The sequence below is a fragment of the Patella vulgata genome, chromosome 7, assembly GCF_932274485.2.
Source record: "Patella vulgata chromosome 7, xgPatVulg1.2, whole genome shotgun sequence".
NCBI classification, from domain to species: domain Eukaryota; kingdom Metazoa; phylum Mollusca; class Gastropoda; family Patellidae; genus Patella; species Patella vulgata.
The window spans coordinates 23,256,489-23,270,988 of NC_065885.2; the positions used below are offsets into that span (position 1 = coordinate 23,256,489).

At 34.7% G+C, this 14,500-nt stretch overlaps 2 protein-coding genes across 2 annotated transcripts in view; one reads left to right on the forward strand and one right to left on the reverse strand.

The window, feature by feature from the left end:
* The window catches only part of LOC126826678 (stabilin-2), an 83,752-nt gene that overhangs the window by 10,854 nt on the left and 58,398 nt on the right, over window positions 1-14,500 (reverse strand). The window contains exons 29-36 of the mRNA XM_050555672.2: window positions 13,968-14,063; window positions 12,841-12,933; window positions 10,450-10,578; window positions 9,625-9,753; window positions 7,689-7,856; window positions 6,558-6,600; window positions 5,922-6,074; window positions 4,353-4,531 (exon numbers count right to left, since the gene is read on the reverse strand). Coding sequence (XP_050411629.1) covers window positions 4,353-4,531; window positions 5,922-6,074; window positions 6,558-6,600; window positions 7,689-7,856; window positions 9,625-9,753; window positions 10,450-10,578; window positions 12,841-12,933; window positions 13,968-14,063 — 990 coding nt within the window. The remainder of the gene's footprint in view (window positions 1-4,352; window positions 4,532-5,921; window positions 6,075-6,557; window positions 6,601-7,688; window positions 7,857-9,624; window positions 9,754-10,449; window positions 10,579-12,840; window positions 12,934-13,967; window positions 14,064-14,500) is intronic.
* On the forward strand, window positions 345-3,844 carry LOC126826679 (toll-like receptor 13). The gene is made up of 2 exons (XM_050555673.2): window positions 345-789; window positions 1,777-3,844. The coding sequence occupies exons 1-2, from the start codon at window positions 582-584 to the stop codon at window positions 2,682-2,684; spliced, it is 1,116 nt and encodes a 371-aa protein (XP_050411630.1). The 5' UTR covers window positions 345-581; the 3' UTR covers window positions 2,685-3,844.

The following is a 14,500-nucleotide window of genomic DNA, read 5'->3' on the forward strand; positions in this document are numbered from 1 at the left end:
AGACCATCTGATGGTAGGTTATTCCTTTCAACACTGAATATGCAAGATGAGTCAACTGTCTATTTGAAGGTAGACTATACAGCCGACTATAATAGTTCTATTGTTAATTTTGTCTAGAGTGAAAAAATATCTGTATGGTATGGCTTAATTATAAGTCTAGCTAAAAGCCCAAAATTTAAATGTAGCAAAATATTTACCTCATAAATCATATGAGCATATTAAATTTTATCAAATTGAATCATACTGATACTTTTATTTTTCATCCAAATAAAGTTGTACAGTCCCTTTAAAAATTGTTACCATATACATTGTCACTTGTTGACTTAATGTACTTCAAGCATGTGAATCTATGTGCAATCATTTATTTGATCTTAATCTTATTCAAGGGTGTGAATCTATGTGCAAGTGTTTCAATCAATGTGATGTCATTTATTTGATACCATATTAGACATTTTGTCAGATGTCAGTTAATACATGAACACTCGGCCTGAAAATATTGTAGAAACTTAAATAATCTATTTTATTTATTGTTTTTTGAAGGAAGTTTTACTACATTAAGAGAGCTGTTAGAAGAAATAAAGATGGGTGGAAAGATATTAACCAGCATTTTACTTCTTGTATTAGGTGTAATGGTGAAACAGGACTATGGAAGTTTCGTTGTTAGTAAAGAAAATTGCCGATGTTATGACAAATGCGAAAGTTGCTGTTATTTTGACTTTGAATCCTTAAAACAACTTATCGTTGATGAAGCCTGTTCTATATCTTCATCTGGACTTATAAAATCACCAAGTACGTCAGAGAAAAATTTTAACTTTTATATTCAACATAAAAATAGTTGTTTGTCTGCAGTACCTGCAAATATTTGTGATTTTCCAATGATTCAATCATTAGACATGTCCTACAACAATATAAAACATGTGCCGAAATTATCTTGTTTAAAAGAGTTGGTAAATCTAGACTTGACACATAACATGATTACAGTGTTAAAAAGTGGAATATTTCATTCTTTGGATAAATTACAAAAAATATTATTATCCAACAATTTCATTAAGACAATAGAGCTTGGAGTCTTGCATACAGGTTTACACAGTATCAAGTATGTTATGCTGGATCACAATAACCTGACGGAATCTGATGTCTGGGTTCTAAACATTACTCATAGATTCTGTTTGTTTGATGTAAGCCATAACCAAATATCAAAAATAACAAACAAAAATAATCTAAGACTGAAATGGTCTACTAATTATGGACCTGGCATGTCAGATTTCCGGAATAATAAGCTCAGGATTTTAGACAGGCAAGTGTTAGCAGATTTAGCATCTTCCCTACATCAATTTCTTGTTCATTTTATAACTTGGGGTTTTGATTTTCGGAACAACCCATGGCATTGTGATTGTCAGTTTTACTCCTTTTTATATTATTTTGACAACTTCAATAAAAGATTTCCGAGGGATTATCTGAATGTTGCCTGTCAGAGTCCACCTCATCTTAATGGTCAGATAATATTTGACATTGATCTGTCTGAGTTTGTATGTAATATCACAGACTCTTGTCCGTCTAAATGTTTTTGTCAGAAACAACCAGACAACCATAGAATGATCATTGACTGTCGAAAAACTGGATTATCAGCCATGCCCACAGAGTTGCCTTTCCATAAAAACTTGTATCTTTATTTCCAAAATAACTTTATACAAGATATACCTAATCTTCCTTATATGGAAAGGACATCTTACTTTGACATCTCCAATAACACTCTACATACGATATCTTCTTCAGTATTCAACAAAGGCAGCAGATTGGAATATCTTAATATGTCCAACAATAATCTGGAATGTCTACCGAAAAGCATTCAGAAATTAAGGAGCACCAACATCGATATTTCAAACAACAGTTTGGTTTGTAATTGTTCCAACTTATGGTTAGGTGAATGGTTTAGGTCCAAACCAAATATAAAATATAGATCTTTGCTGACTTGTTCTGTATCAGGCAACCAGGATAAAATCAAAATTCAAGATTTTCAGAAAGGAGAACATGATTGTGAAGTCATAAACTCAACACTGATCAGCATAGTGCTTGGAATATTTGGTATTTTATTAATTGTCTCAATCATCTGTTTTATCTACTTTCGATATGAACTTCTCACATTGTATTATATTTACATCAAATCGAGACTTAGAAGAACTAGAACAATCAAAAATGAAAGTGAAACATATGACATATGTGTGCTCTTGAATGAAACCAATGATTCGGACAGGCTATGGGTTAGAAATCATCTGATTCGTTATTTCGAAGAGAACACAATGAAATCTTATATTCCATATCGCGATGGTGTTATTGGAGAAGTAACATCAGATGCTATTATTACAAACATGAACAATAGTTCAACAGTTCTGGCTGTTGTTTCGTCATCATTTTTTGCTAATCCTTTGAACATATTTAATTTGGAGGCTGCATATCATCAAAAGATACGGAACGGGAACGGAAAGCTGATACTTATCAAACTAGGACAGGATTGTTTACCTTATGGGAGTAATGGTTATATTCGAGCTATGTTCAGATTAAAACGTTTCATCCATGCTGACAACCAGAAACTGATGTCAAAACTGACATCTCAGATACAGTTGCAGCCAAAATACAAATCAAGAACAGTTTCTGTGACATCTGAAGACATATTGTGGTTTTAAACAAATGGTGGACATCACTAACAGACTGACATTGGATAACTTTGTTAATCTTTTTAAGTTTTTATTATTATTATTACTAATAATATTAGATCGTTGTAATAGGCCTTATTATATGTATAAGCAAGCTTTAATTATATTCTCCTACAATTTTGTTTTCATGGTATTAATTTGTATCTCTGTATATAATTCTATAATTTTTTAATTTTTTCTTATACCCTAATAAACAATCATACTAAGTTTTAAAAAAATTTCATTAATAACCCTGTCCTTATTATTTGCATTCACAACTATCAAAGGTGGATAAGGGGATAACTCCAATGAACAATTTCTGAAAACTTTGCACCACAGACAGGCCAACACAGGTTAGTTTAAGGTATCCAGGTTAGTGAGTAAGCACCAAACTTACTAAACCACTGTGGTTCCAAATTCAACAATAAGGAGAACATTTATTTTGTTTGAACATGATAAAATGATCTGGATTATGAATGGAAATGATTTACTTTGAAGACACAATCTGATTAAAATACAGATCTATATTGCGTTTCGTTTTTTAAAATATAATCGATGGCCTGCATTACATGAAGATCTGACTGGTTGTAGTGGAAGGTTGTGTCAGGGGTCATACGCGCGGCTTTTGAACTATGACGTAAGAAATTTGATTAATCAATCAGCGTTGATGTTTCTAGTGGTATACCTACAGTTCCGTGCACTGCTTGCCAAGAACTTGCCGTAACAGACCGTTACATTTGCTAATTTCTCACATCAACCAGCACGCAGGTTATATAACAACTCTTCCAGATCCTAGTGTAGTCAAGACAAGTAAAACGAAATTTTGAACTATAAAAGGAAACGAAATAGGATCTGTGTTTTAATCAGATTGTTTGAAGACAAAATCAGGACATTAATTATTTACTTTATACTCCAAACATTGCTGCCAAGCATCAAATTTTCCTATACATTTATGGAGAGTAGTTAGTTTTACCATAAAAGACATGTTCAGATATTTTGTTTTTCTCACCAATCTGCCATTTTGTATCTAACAATATAGTTATGATAAACAGGCAAACTTTTATTGATTGTTTTGTTACCTGCAACTAAAAGTTTGTGGCTCTTTAGATTAATTTTAAAAATATAAAGCGATATAACTCAGTATTTTGGTACAAATACCACATTTCCCCTGTATAGGAAATGAAATGAAATGGGGTTTAACGTCCCGCTGTTTTGCTCCGAACTGGGCTAATGAAGACGGGCATACGCCATACAGTGTGCTATGAGGGAAATTTTGCCCGGACAGCGGCACTACGGCCTACTCTTATATCGAATTCCAACTGTCAAGGGATCTTTTACGTGCACGCCAATGTGTACACGGGACCTCGGTTTTTCGTCTCATCCGAATGACTAGACAGCTGTCCTTGTCAGGCCCTCCGTCCTGCATCACTGACAAGGGGAAACCACGCCGGAAAATCTGGATGAACTTTCTCGGCCAATGCAGGGATCGAACACCCGACCTCCAGGCTAGCGAGCCAGCGCCTTACCCACTTAGCCACCGTGATCACCCCCCCTGTATAGGAATCAAATGAGTTTGCCTATATATTTCAATGAAAAATACAGCTTGTTTATATATGTGTTGCAGATTATAAGATGCAGAAATGTTCTATGTATACTTACATCATAATGACAGTCGGCGTGGCTATCGCAGATATTTTTATGAACATCACATGGGGATTGGCAGACGTGACCATTTCCCACAAACCCTGGCTTACAAAGACAGGTTACATGCCCATCGACCTTCTGACATGTGGCATGCTGACTACAGTTACCATTTAAATAATCACAACTATTAATAGCTAGAAAATATACAAATATAAAACATACATATTGGTTTTAAAAAATGGGCTACCATCATTACCATATTGTCACAGTGGAGTAAAAAGTTTGTCTCTATGGGTTCAAGCCTTGCCACTAAATTTGAAAATCATCCAATAAAAACTACAGCGTCTTTCGTGTTCACATTTTGGAAAGGGGGATAACTCTGGGAACGAAAAGTCTTGTAACACTAAAAAACAATATGAATCATACTGTCGTGACCCCAAGGTTTTTGACAACGGAAAGTCGTAGAATGCTGAATATCGATATGGTTTGTCCTCTCATGACAAAAATGCTTCACATCAAATTTGTTACAAACTGTAGCTTATGTCACGTCCACAAACGTTTTGGCAAAGAGGGGGTAACTCCAGAACATAAAGTTGTAGAATGCTGAAAGTCGATAGGGTTCGTCCTCTTATGGCCACAATGCTTCACACCAGAATATGTCAAAAACTGTAGCCTCTATCACAATGACAAGCCAATTGTTGACAGACCTCACTGAAATGGGGGCGTATAAAAATGTCCCTCTTAGCATATGGCATGGTGTATGCACATTAGGGCTGCCACACTACGCTAATCTCACAATATGATATGTATCACGGTATGGACCTCACAATACGATACGTATCACAGTACTTTTTCTATCTAAATGATATTTAATGCGACATGTCACATTATTATCCACAGCTTTTTTAATCCAAAATGTTCCCATATCTGTGATTTGTGGTTTTCTGGAGGCAAACGATTCATTGCCGGAAGCCATCTTTCCTCTTTTTCATGTGAACTAAGGGGGAGACATAACTCTGCATGATAGTTGAATATCAGAAGAAAACGGACTGTTTATCGAACCACGGTACAGAATTTAAAGTACCGTGAACTGAACCGTGGCATGTAAACAGCAGCATACCATCTCAAAGTATATCGTTGCAGCCCTAATGCATGTCTTCATTATCTGACTGACATCAAACCCCATTTTATTTCTATTTTATGTATAAAGGGGGAGCCATAGTGGCTAGGTGGGTAAGACACTGCTAGTCTGGATGTTGCGGGTTCGCCCATGGTGTTGGCCAAGAAAGTTCATCGCGATTTTTTCGGCGTAGTTTCCATAGTCAGTGGTGCAGGACGTTAGGATGGAATGAAAAACCAAGCCCAGTGTACACATTGGCATGCACGTAAAAGATCCCTTGGCAGTTTGAATTTGATATAAAAGTAGGCCTTAGGGCAAAATTTCCCTCATAGCACACTGTATGGCATATGCCTGTCTTGATTAGCCTAGTCGGAGTAGAACAGTAGGATGTTTAACCTCATTTCATTTCATTTGTTCTATTTTATATATAAAGAGAATGCAGTGCTTAATTACAGAGGACTTACTAATATTACATGATGGTCCTGTTAAACCTTCTTCACATTCATTACATCGAAAACCATGGAATCTCTCATCACATAAACAATCACCAGTTCCATTAATACCATCTCGGCAAAGACCATGTCCACTACATGGTGTCTCGGGACCACCGGGGCATTCTATAAAATAATTAAAATCCCAACATGCCAAAATAAAGGTTAAATACATGTATTTAGTTTAAGATCATTCACAATCAAAAGTATTTTCATTAAAACATTTTGATCCAAACATTATTCTGATTGATCAATTCTAATGGTCATTTAAAGTATAGATTGCTTTCTATTGATTTCACACTGCCATTTGGATGTGTCTGATATATAAAGTAATAATAATTTTGCTTAGTTTTTCATATAAACCAGCCCATTCTTTATGAAGGTTTTTATACTCAGCTGTGTTTACTTACATAATAACAACAACCTGTACCTTTTAAAGAAGATAAAATCAATCAATGTTTTCTAAGATTAGGCAAGTCTAAGGTCACACTGAATATTATTCAAAATAAATTTGATTTATTTTTCTGCAGAAAATGATAGTGCCTCTCTAAAACTGTTTTAGAAATTCTTATTAAATGCTAAATAAATTAAGGATTTTGTTATTGTTACCCAAACAATTTTCTCCATAATATCCACTACAACACTGTAATATCTGAAACAAAAAAATTATAATAATCAGTTCAATCTTTTGATTCACATGTGGAGCCATGGTGGCTCAGTGACTCACTAGACTAGAGGTCTCGGGTTCGCTCCCTGTGTTGGCTGAGAAAGTTCCTTGAGATTTTACGGCATGGTTTTCCCTTGTCAGTGGTATAAGATGATAGACCTGACAAGGACAGCTGTCTAGTCGTTTGGATGGTACAGAAATCCAAGGTCCTGTGTACAAATTGGCCTGTCTTCATCAGCCCAGTCAGTGCAGAAAAGTAGGACGTTAAACCACATTTCATTTCATTCAGATGTAGTCTATTTTAATTGTTTGTTTGCATGCTGAACTTACGTAAAATAAAAACCTAAAATAATTATTCTATGATAAAATACAACAAGGGTGAATATCAATCCATGAAAATAAATTTTGACATTAAGTGCAGACGCAGACCTATATAGTTTATGGCTCAAATCTTTATAGTTTTCATTTTCATACAAGGGCCATTCTCAACAATAGCTATGTACCATACATAAAATAGTAGTAAATTCAAGTCGCACAATGATTTGCTTGGAGTCGAGGAGCTCGCTTCGAGCGAGTTTCTCCAACTTTCTGTTTAATAACATGCAGTGACATATTATAGTTGCATTTGCTACTAATAATATCTTCACATACGTGGACAGTCCAAATTGAACAGCAGTCATTTATGCCTGCTTTAGTCCATTCTATATGTTTTTTTTATCATTATTTTATGGTTTGTGAATCGGCCATTACTAATTACTTGTGCATTGTCTTGTGAACAGTCCAAACTAAATTTTGTTGTTTGTGAATCGGCCATCACTAATTACTTTCGCATTGTTTTGTAGGATATGTTTTTATTTGATCTTTACAAACGGGGCCTGAAACCATAGAATACACAACTCGTGTACTGATTTTAAAATGTTCATTATGTCTTAAATATTGGATATTAGGATCCTATAGTTTCACGGCAGATAACTACATCAATATTGATTGAAATGGACCAATATTGAATTTTAATTAATGTTTTTAATTACAAATTTTATAGTAAATATTGAAGATGACAGTTATATACTTACAACCTGTTGATAATAACAGAGACTATGACATCCTAACGTATTCATGTGTTTACCATCTGGTGTAGACTGGGTAACTGTACAAATGTTCCTGATAATAACTGGTGGTACTCGTGGTTTAAAATTCTGAGGACATGGATAAGCTTGCTGTTGACATGGCACACATGGACCCTGAAGAGAAAAACATGCAATGATTTATGCATCACAAAAAGGTCTCATTTTTTTTTTTGACTTAAGCACATTTTCCTTGGCAGTACAACTGACCAGGACACCCAAAGTTCTTCTTGGCTAAAGCCCCACAAATGCATCCCCCCCTACACCCCAAGAAACTGTGAATGGAATCTAGTGTTCTGGAAAGAATTGGATAGAGAACAAGCTAAAATAAAAACACGATTTTTCGTACAATCAGGGGCCATAATCCAAGAAGTTAGGGTCTGAAATGTGAGAATATATCGAAAGGGACTGAGATCTTTGGGACATAAAGATCTATTTTAAGTTTCATCGAAATCGGACAAAAAATGTGATCTCTAGAGGGTCCACAACTTTCATATTACATACTTGTACACAAATGGAGCAGCCATTTTGTCAAGCAGTTTCGGTCTGATTTTCACGAAATTCGAACTCAACCTTCATTAGGGTGTAACGCTGATAGAATAAAACGTTTTTTTAAAATCGCATAAAAATTGTGACCTATAGAGGGTCAACAAACTAAATCAAGGGCTATAATCCAGGAAGTTACGGTCCGATATGCACAAATATCAAAAACAACTAAGATCTTTCAATTATAAACATACATTTCAAGTTTCATCAAATTGGATAAAAATTGTGACTTCTAGAGTGTCCACAACCTTGGTATTATATACTTTTACACTATTTGCATACAAGAAGCGTCCATTTTGTCCATCAGTTTCAGTCAGATCTTTATGAAATTCGAACTCAACCTTTATTGATGTGTAATGGTGATAATTCAAATGGATTTTTAAATTGGATAATAATTCTGACCACAAGCTAAAAACGTGACTTAGTAGAATCAGAGGCCGTAATTCAGGAAGTTACGATCCCATATGTGCTAATATCAAAAGGAACCAAGATCTTTGGGTTATAAACATGTATTTCACAACCTTGATATACCATATTTTTACACTATTTGCGTATGAGGGGCGGCCATTTTGTCTGGTAGCAAATGATTATATCACTTTATTATACCATTATACCATTATATATTTTGCAACTTTTTTCAAAGGGAAGATTGATAAAATCTGAGATGAATTGATCAAATCAGTACGAAATGATACTACATATATATACATCACAACACACACCCAGGTCGTCTCTTTGTTCCTTCAAACCTTATACAGAAGATCAAGTATGGAAAACATCGGATAAAAATTGTGACCTGTAGAGTGTCCACGAACAAATTGTGGACGGACAGGGGCGACGGCATAATACGTCCACATAAAAATGTGGGCATATAAAAATTCTATGACTATTTGGTGTAAATTTTGACATAAAAAAGGAACATGTCGCTACAAAAAAACAATTAAGCCAAATAAAGATTGTAATTTTTAAAATTAATCTACCAATACAATAAGGCCACAATGAAAAAAATATTCTGGTTCTCAGACAATCCTTTCCAAAAATTGGATGCAGAAGGGAGGTTTTTATTTGTGTGTTTTTATTTTTCCAAGGATCACTGCCTGGTTATATAAATGACTTTTTGTAAACATCACAATACAAGCCATGACATTTATCTCATCGTGTTGTTTATAGGAATGTATGAATGATTATCCAGTATTATTTATGATTGTCATTAACACATGGAATTATCTGAGAACAAGAATATAATGTGGCTTGACATTATGTTCTACAGTATAAGGGGAAATGTTTTTAATCAATGAACTAGGCTGTTTATAGTGAAAAATAAACTTTGTATACTTACGAAAGATTGATTCGTGTAAGTTTCATCACATCTATTTATAACAGGATGTAGTATACCAGACAGACCATGTATAACGCCACCCAGTGTCAGCTGATTTGCATTCTCAATACGTATACTATTAACGTACATCTTAAATAAAGAAATTATTTTTATGAAAAATTGAAGACAGGCAGGGCTATAAACAATATGTATGCAATTTCAATGTAATATTGGGGTCTCACGATTAAACAGTTGTTGAGTGGACACCTGCAAGAGATAAAATAACCCTGGAGAGAGTTATACAAATGGGATTTAACTTCACTCAGTACAAACTAGGTCATTTTGGGACTAACATATGGTACATTTATATATATTTCAATAATCTGCTTGCCTGCCATGATCTTCAGCAATGGAAGGAAACAAGAGGACTCGGAGGAAAAGCTGTTAGGAAAGCAACCATATGCATTGTTACATACAAGCTTGGTATCCAAACCCATCTAATTGACTCTATGACAGATCCTATGATCTAAAGAGCAATTATTCTGGAACAGAGTGGAATCCAAACCCATATACAGGCTTAATTGGCCATCAGGCATTGCTTCAGGTAATGAGGAGATCCCACATTTCAAGGCTGTGGCATTAACAATAAATTGTGGAATTGTGAATAAAGCTGTAACTTATATCCACAGAATTGACCACAAAAAAAAATTGCTTGAAATTAACCATCAAGCTTTTACATATTTAAATTTACTTTGGTTCGGAAGACTTTCCTCCTCATAAAGTTTCAATACCTCTAGTGCAGTGTTCCTGTATAAAATGTTATTCAAAAATGTATAATGTACCTACCTGTCTGTCTCTTAGTGTAAATTGTAGACGATGATCTGTACCTAGAGATGTAGTGATCATCTGACCATCTTCTAGAGCAGCTGTTAAATATATCTTAGGTATTATATAATACTGTAAAAACTTCCTTGTCTGTAAGAACACGAGAAAATAATCAATCAGGAGAAATTAAATGGGGTCTAATGTCCTACTGTTCTGCACCGGCTGGGCTAATGAAGACGGCATACGCCATACAGCCTACTCTTATTTAGAATTTCAACTGTTCAGGGTTACTTTAAGTGCACGCCAACATGTACATGGGACGACTAGACACTGTTCCTCTTCAGGCTCTCTGACCTGTACCACTGACAAGGGGAAACCACCCTGAAAAATCATGAGGAACATTCTAGGTCAAGAACAGGAGCCAACAGTTCATCTGGTTAGCGAGCCAGTGTTTTACTTCTTGAGCCACTGTGGCTCCTATCAATCGGAAGACATCAAACTAAATTGTAATTGCAAAGGCTATGACATGTAAGATTTCTTACAGTTACAAATAACCTACCATAAAGGTGAGGGACCTTTGTATAAAACATTATTTTTCTTAGTAAAACCTTAACTCAAATAAATTCTAAATCTAATTATAAATTTTAGAAGGCTGCCTTAATCTCTGAAATATAGATAACACTGATTAATTACTTGCACAGTATCTTTTTATAAAGCAATGAGGGATCAAATAACTTTATCTGAGAAGAAACTGTCCATTATCGTACTTGTTCAAGGTAATGATGTCATGAAACTACAGACAAAGTTTCATCACTCTCACTTAGCTAGAATTAAAGATATCGTGTTCGAAAGCATCAATAAATCAAATTTAGTAAATGATCATCATTGAACCCAGTTGAAACATTCACAACTGAACAAATTGTTTCAAAGGCATTTAGTAATTGAACTGGATTATACAGGTCACGAAAACATCGCTCAGTAATAAGCAGTAATTGCATTGTATTTCATATTATATAGTATATCGTGTTCAGAATAATGTTTATGATTAGTACAAAAAATTAGGTGGTCCTCGCTATTATTCATATTTATTTCCTATACAGGCTTCAAATCTACGTCAATATTATTCCTTAATAATTACCTGCCTTCATTTGTAAAATAGAAAATGAAATTGAAACGTTCGTGATAAGAATAGTTCATGATACCTAAACATCATTTTCTTTTTTATAAAATGGTATTTTAAAATGGCATTGTTAGTTTTATCACTTGTAAAAAGACATAGCCAAATTCAACCATTTTACTAGGTTCGTAGTAAGCAATGCCTGATAAGAGATGATTTCCATGAGACAGCGAGATCGTGGGAAAATGTCACTGCAGTTAGGAATTTCTATATGGAGTCTGAAAAGACGTAGTTTTATTAAAGATAATAAGTTAAAGTTGTTTATTAATGGCTAATAATAGGCAGCGATTCATATGGATACATTTTACGTATATATACTGAATATTTTGTTGTCAGTGAATCAAAAATAGTTAAAGAATTATGTAATGGCAAATGGGCTGTCAGGTGGGACCATGCACATGGCAATTCTTACTAAGGAAAATTTTTACAGATAACAATTAATATGTGATGGCACAGAAACCTCGCACATAGGTGTGTCATCAGCATCGTCACGTTTATGCTCGGTAGATCGAAGCATTTTGAAAGTTATAATGACTTTCCATTGATTTGGGCTGTTATATACTATTAGGATATGTGATATCTAGGAATAGTTTCTACATGCTGTCGGCTGACATCAAGGAGATTTAAATGGTGAAACCACGAGGTAATCACGTTGAATAAGTTTTAAATCACTCTTACTGGATTGATAAATTATAGTCTGACAAAGAAAAAGCAACGACTTCTTTTTGGGGTTGGATTGATGAATAGTCCGACAAAGGATTAAGTCAGTAAATCAAGGCAGAATAAGTAGTTATAGTGTTATAGACTGTATAACACTATAAATACGTTGATCATTTAATTACCTAATCAATCCAGCCTTTCATCAATGATAATCAAGATGAGCAGTAGTTAATTATTCACTCAGTTCAGTCAATATATTTTGGAATTTTGAATATTATTCAACATATCTTGATGTCCGATTAGGCATATTCCTGGTCTGATGTTTGGAAAATCGCTTAGGACATGTCTGAAATATATTGGCGAAGTAGCATCCCTCCCTGTTCCATAGAAATTGTGACATACTGAACATTTACACCAAGTTTGAATATTTTACCTTAAGTAGAAGCAGACTTATTGTCTCCCAAAACTATGACAGACAGACAAAGAGATGGACGAACCCATTTTAATCATCCCTTGCTTTCTTTCAAAGAAAATCAATGGCATTATTATCTTGTTATAAGATACTGAAAACTTACAATAGTTGAGTTAATTTCTAGAAAAGCTTCATTTGTTGGTACAAGTAGTGTATATTCTTCCATTCCTTCTAAATACTCTATCAGATTCTTTTGCTTAAATAAATTAAAGCAATACATAAACATAAGTGGGATTCAAAATAGATGAAAATATATGAAATGAAATGGGGTTTAATGTCCTACTTTTCTGCATCAACTGGGCTTCTGTCGAAGTTTCTTTTATGCCCCACCCAAACAACTAGACACTTAATTTGCCAGGTCCTCAGTCTTGCATCCATTGAAAAGGGGGAAATCACACTGGAACTTTCTTGACAAACACATGGATGGAACCCTGTACATAGTGGCTAGTAAACCAGTGCCTCACTCACTGAGCCACAGCGGATTCTGAAGAAAGTGTAACCTAGCTATATCTTTAAAAGAATTAATTAGTAAAAACCATTTGTCTTCTCTTATACTCATACAACACTAGTCTTATTACAGCTTTGATGAACCACAAGATTTACAATTGAAACAGAATATGACCTTAGCTGTCAAGTGCCCATATAATATAACATGTTTAAACATTCTATATTTTCCCATTGAATAATTTGTCTGACCCAGTGCTGGTTAATTGATTCAGCTACCAAACAATTTAACCCATAATACATGTAATTTTAATTTTTCAATAGCCTAAAATCAAAAGTCAAGATTACTAAATTCGACATGTTCCTCTAAACTACCAGACCAGTATATATGTTCAGAGAAAACAAAATCTGAACTGAATGACAAAAGGATGAAACCCTGGAAAATTAAATGAAATGGGGTTTAACGTCTTACTTCTCTGCCCCGAATGGACTAATAAAGACTAAAACTGTCAAGGGTTCTTTCACATGCACACCAATACACACAGGACCTTGCTTTTTTGTCCTATCTGAATGACTATACACTGTTCCTTGCCAGGCCCTACCGGCCTACACACTACCCACTGACAAGGGGAAACCACCCTAAAAATTCTGGGGAATTTTCTCAGCCAATACCAGTAACGAGCCTCGGTACTCCTGGTTAGCAAGCCAGCACCTTACTCAATGAATCACAAGAAACTATTGCAGAACAGACACAGGCATTAATCTGGTTAGAAACTTTTAACTTACATCCAACTGTTGACCAAAGAATGAATATTCTGGTTTTGTACTGAAAAATTCTTCTAGATCTGGCTGATCAGCATCTGGTAAAAATGGCTCCAGAACCTACAATATGTGTATACATATCAATGCATCAACTTCTCCAATAACAGAAAAGTACGAGGGGCGGCCATTTTGTCTGGCAGTTTTGATCCGTTTTTCACAAAATTCAAACTCAACCATCATTAGGGTGTAATGGTGATATATTCAAACGTTTTTTTAAATCGGATAAAAATTGTGACCTCTAGAGGAACGACAAGGCAAAAACGTGATTTTTCTTACAATCAAGGGCCATAATTCAGGGTGTTACAATCCGATATACGCTAATATCGAAAGGAACCAAGACATTTGGGTTATAATCATCAAAATCGGATCAAAATTGTGACCTCTAGAGGGACCACAACCTTGATATACTTAAGTCGAATAGCCTTGGGTATCTCTTTATCTAAATCTGGCACTGTCCAGGTAGTATCAGAGTGTAATGCCTATTGAAACAATATTTA

What these genes read in the sequence shown, in the direction of transcription:
- LOC126826679 (XM_050555673.2), top strand. Translation starts at nt 582, where the DNA reads ATGGGTGGAAAGATATTAACCAGCATTTTACTTCTTGTATTAGGTGTA. An exon ending in TGGACTTATAAAATCACCAA is followed by an intron (nt 790 to 1,776) that starts GTACGTCAGAGA and finishes TATCTTCTTCAG; the next exon opens with TATTCAACAAAGGCAGCAGA.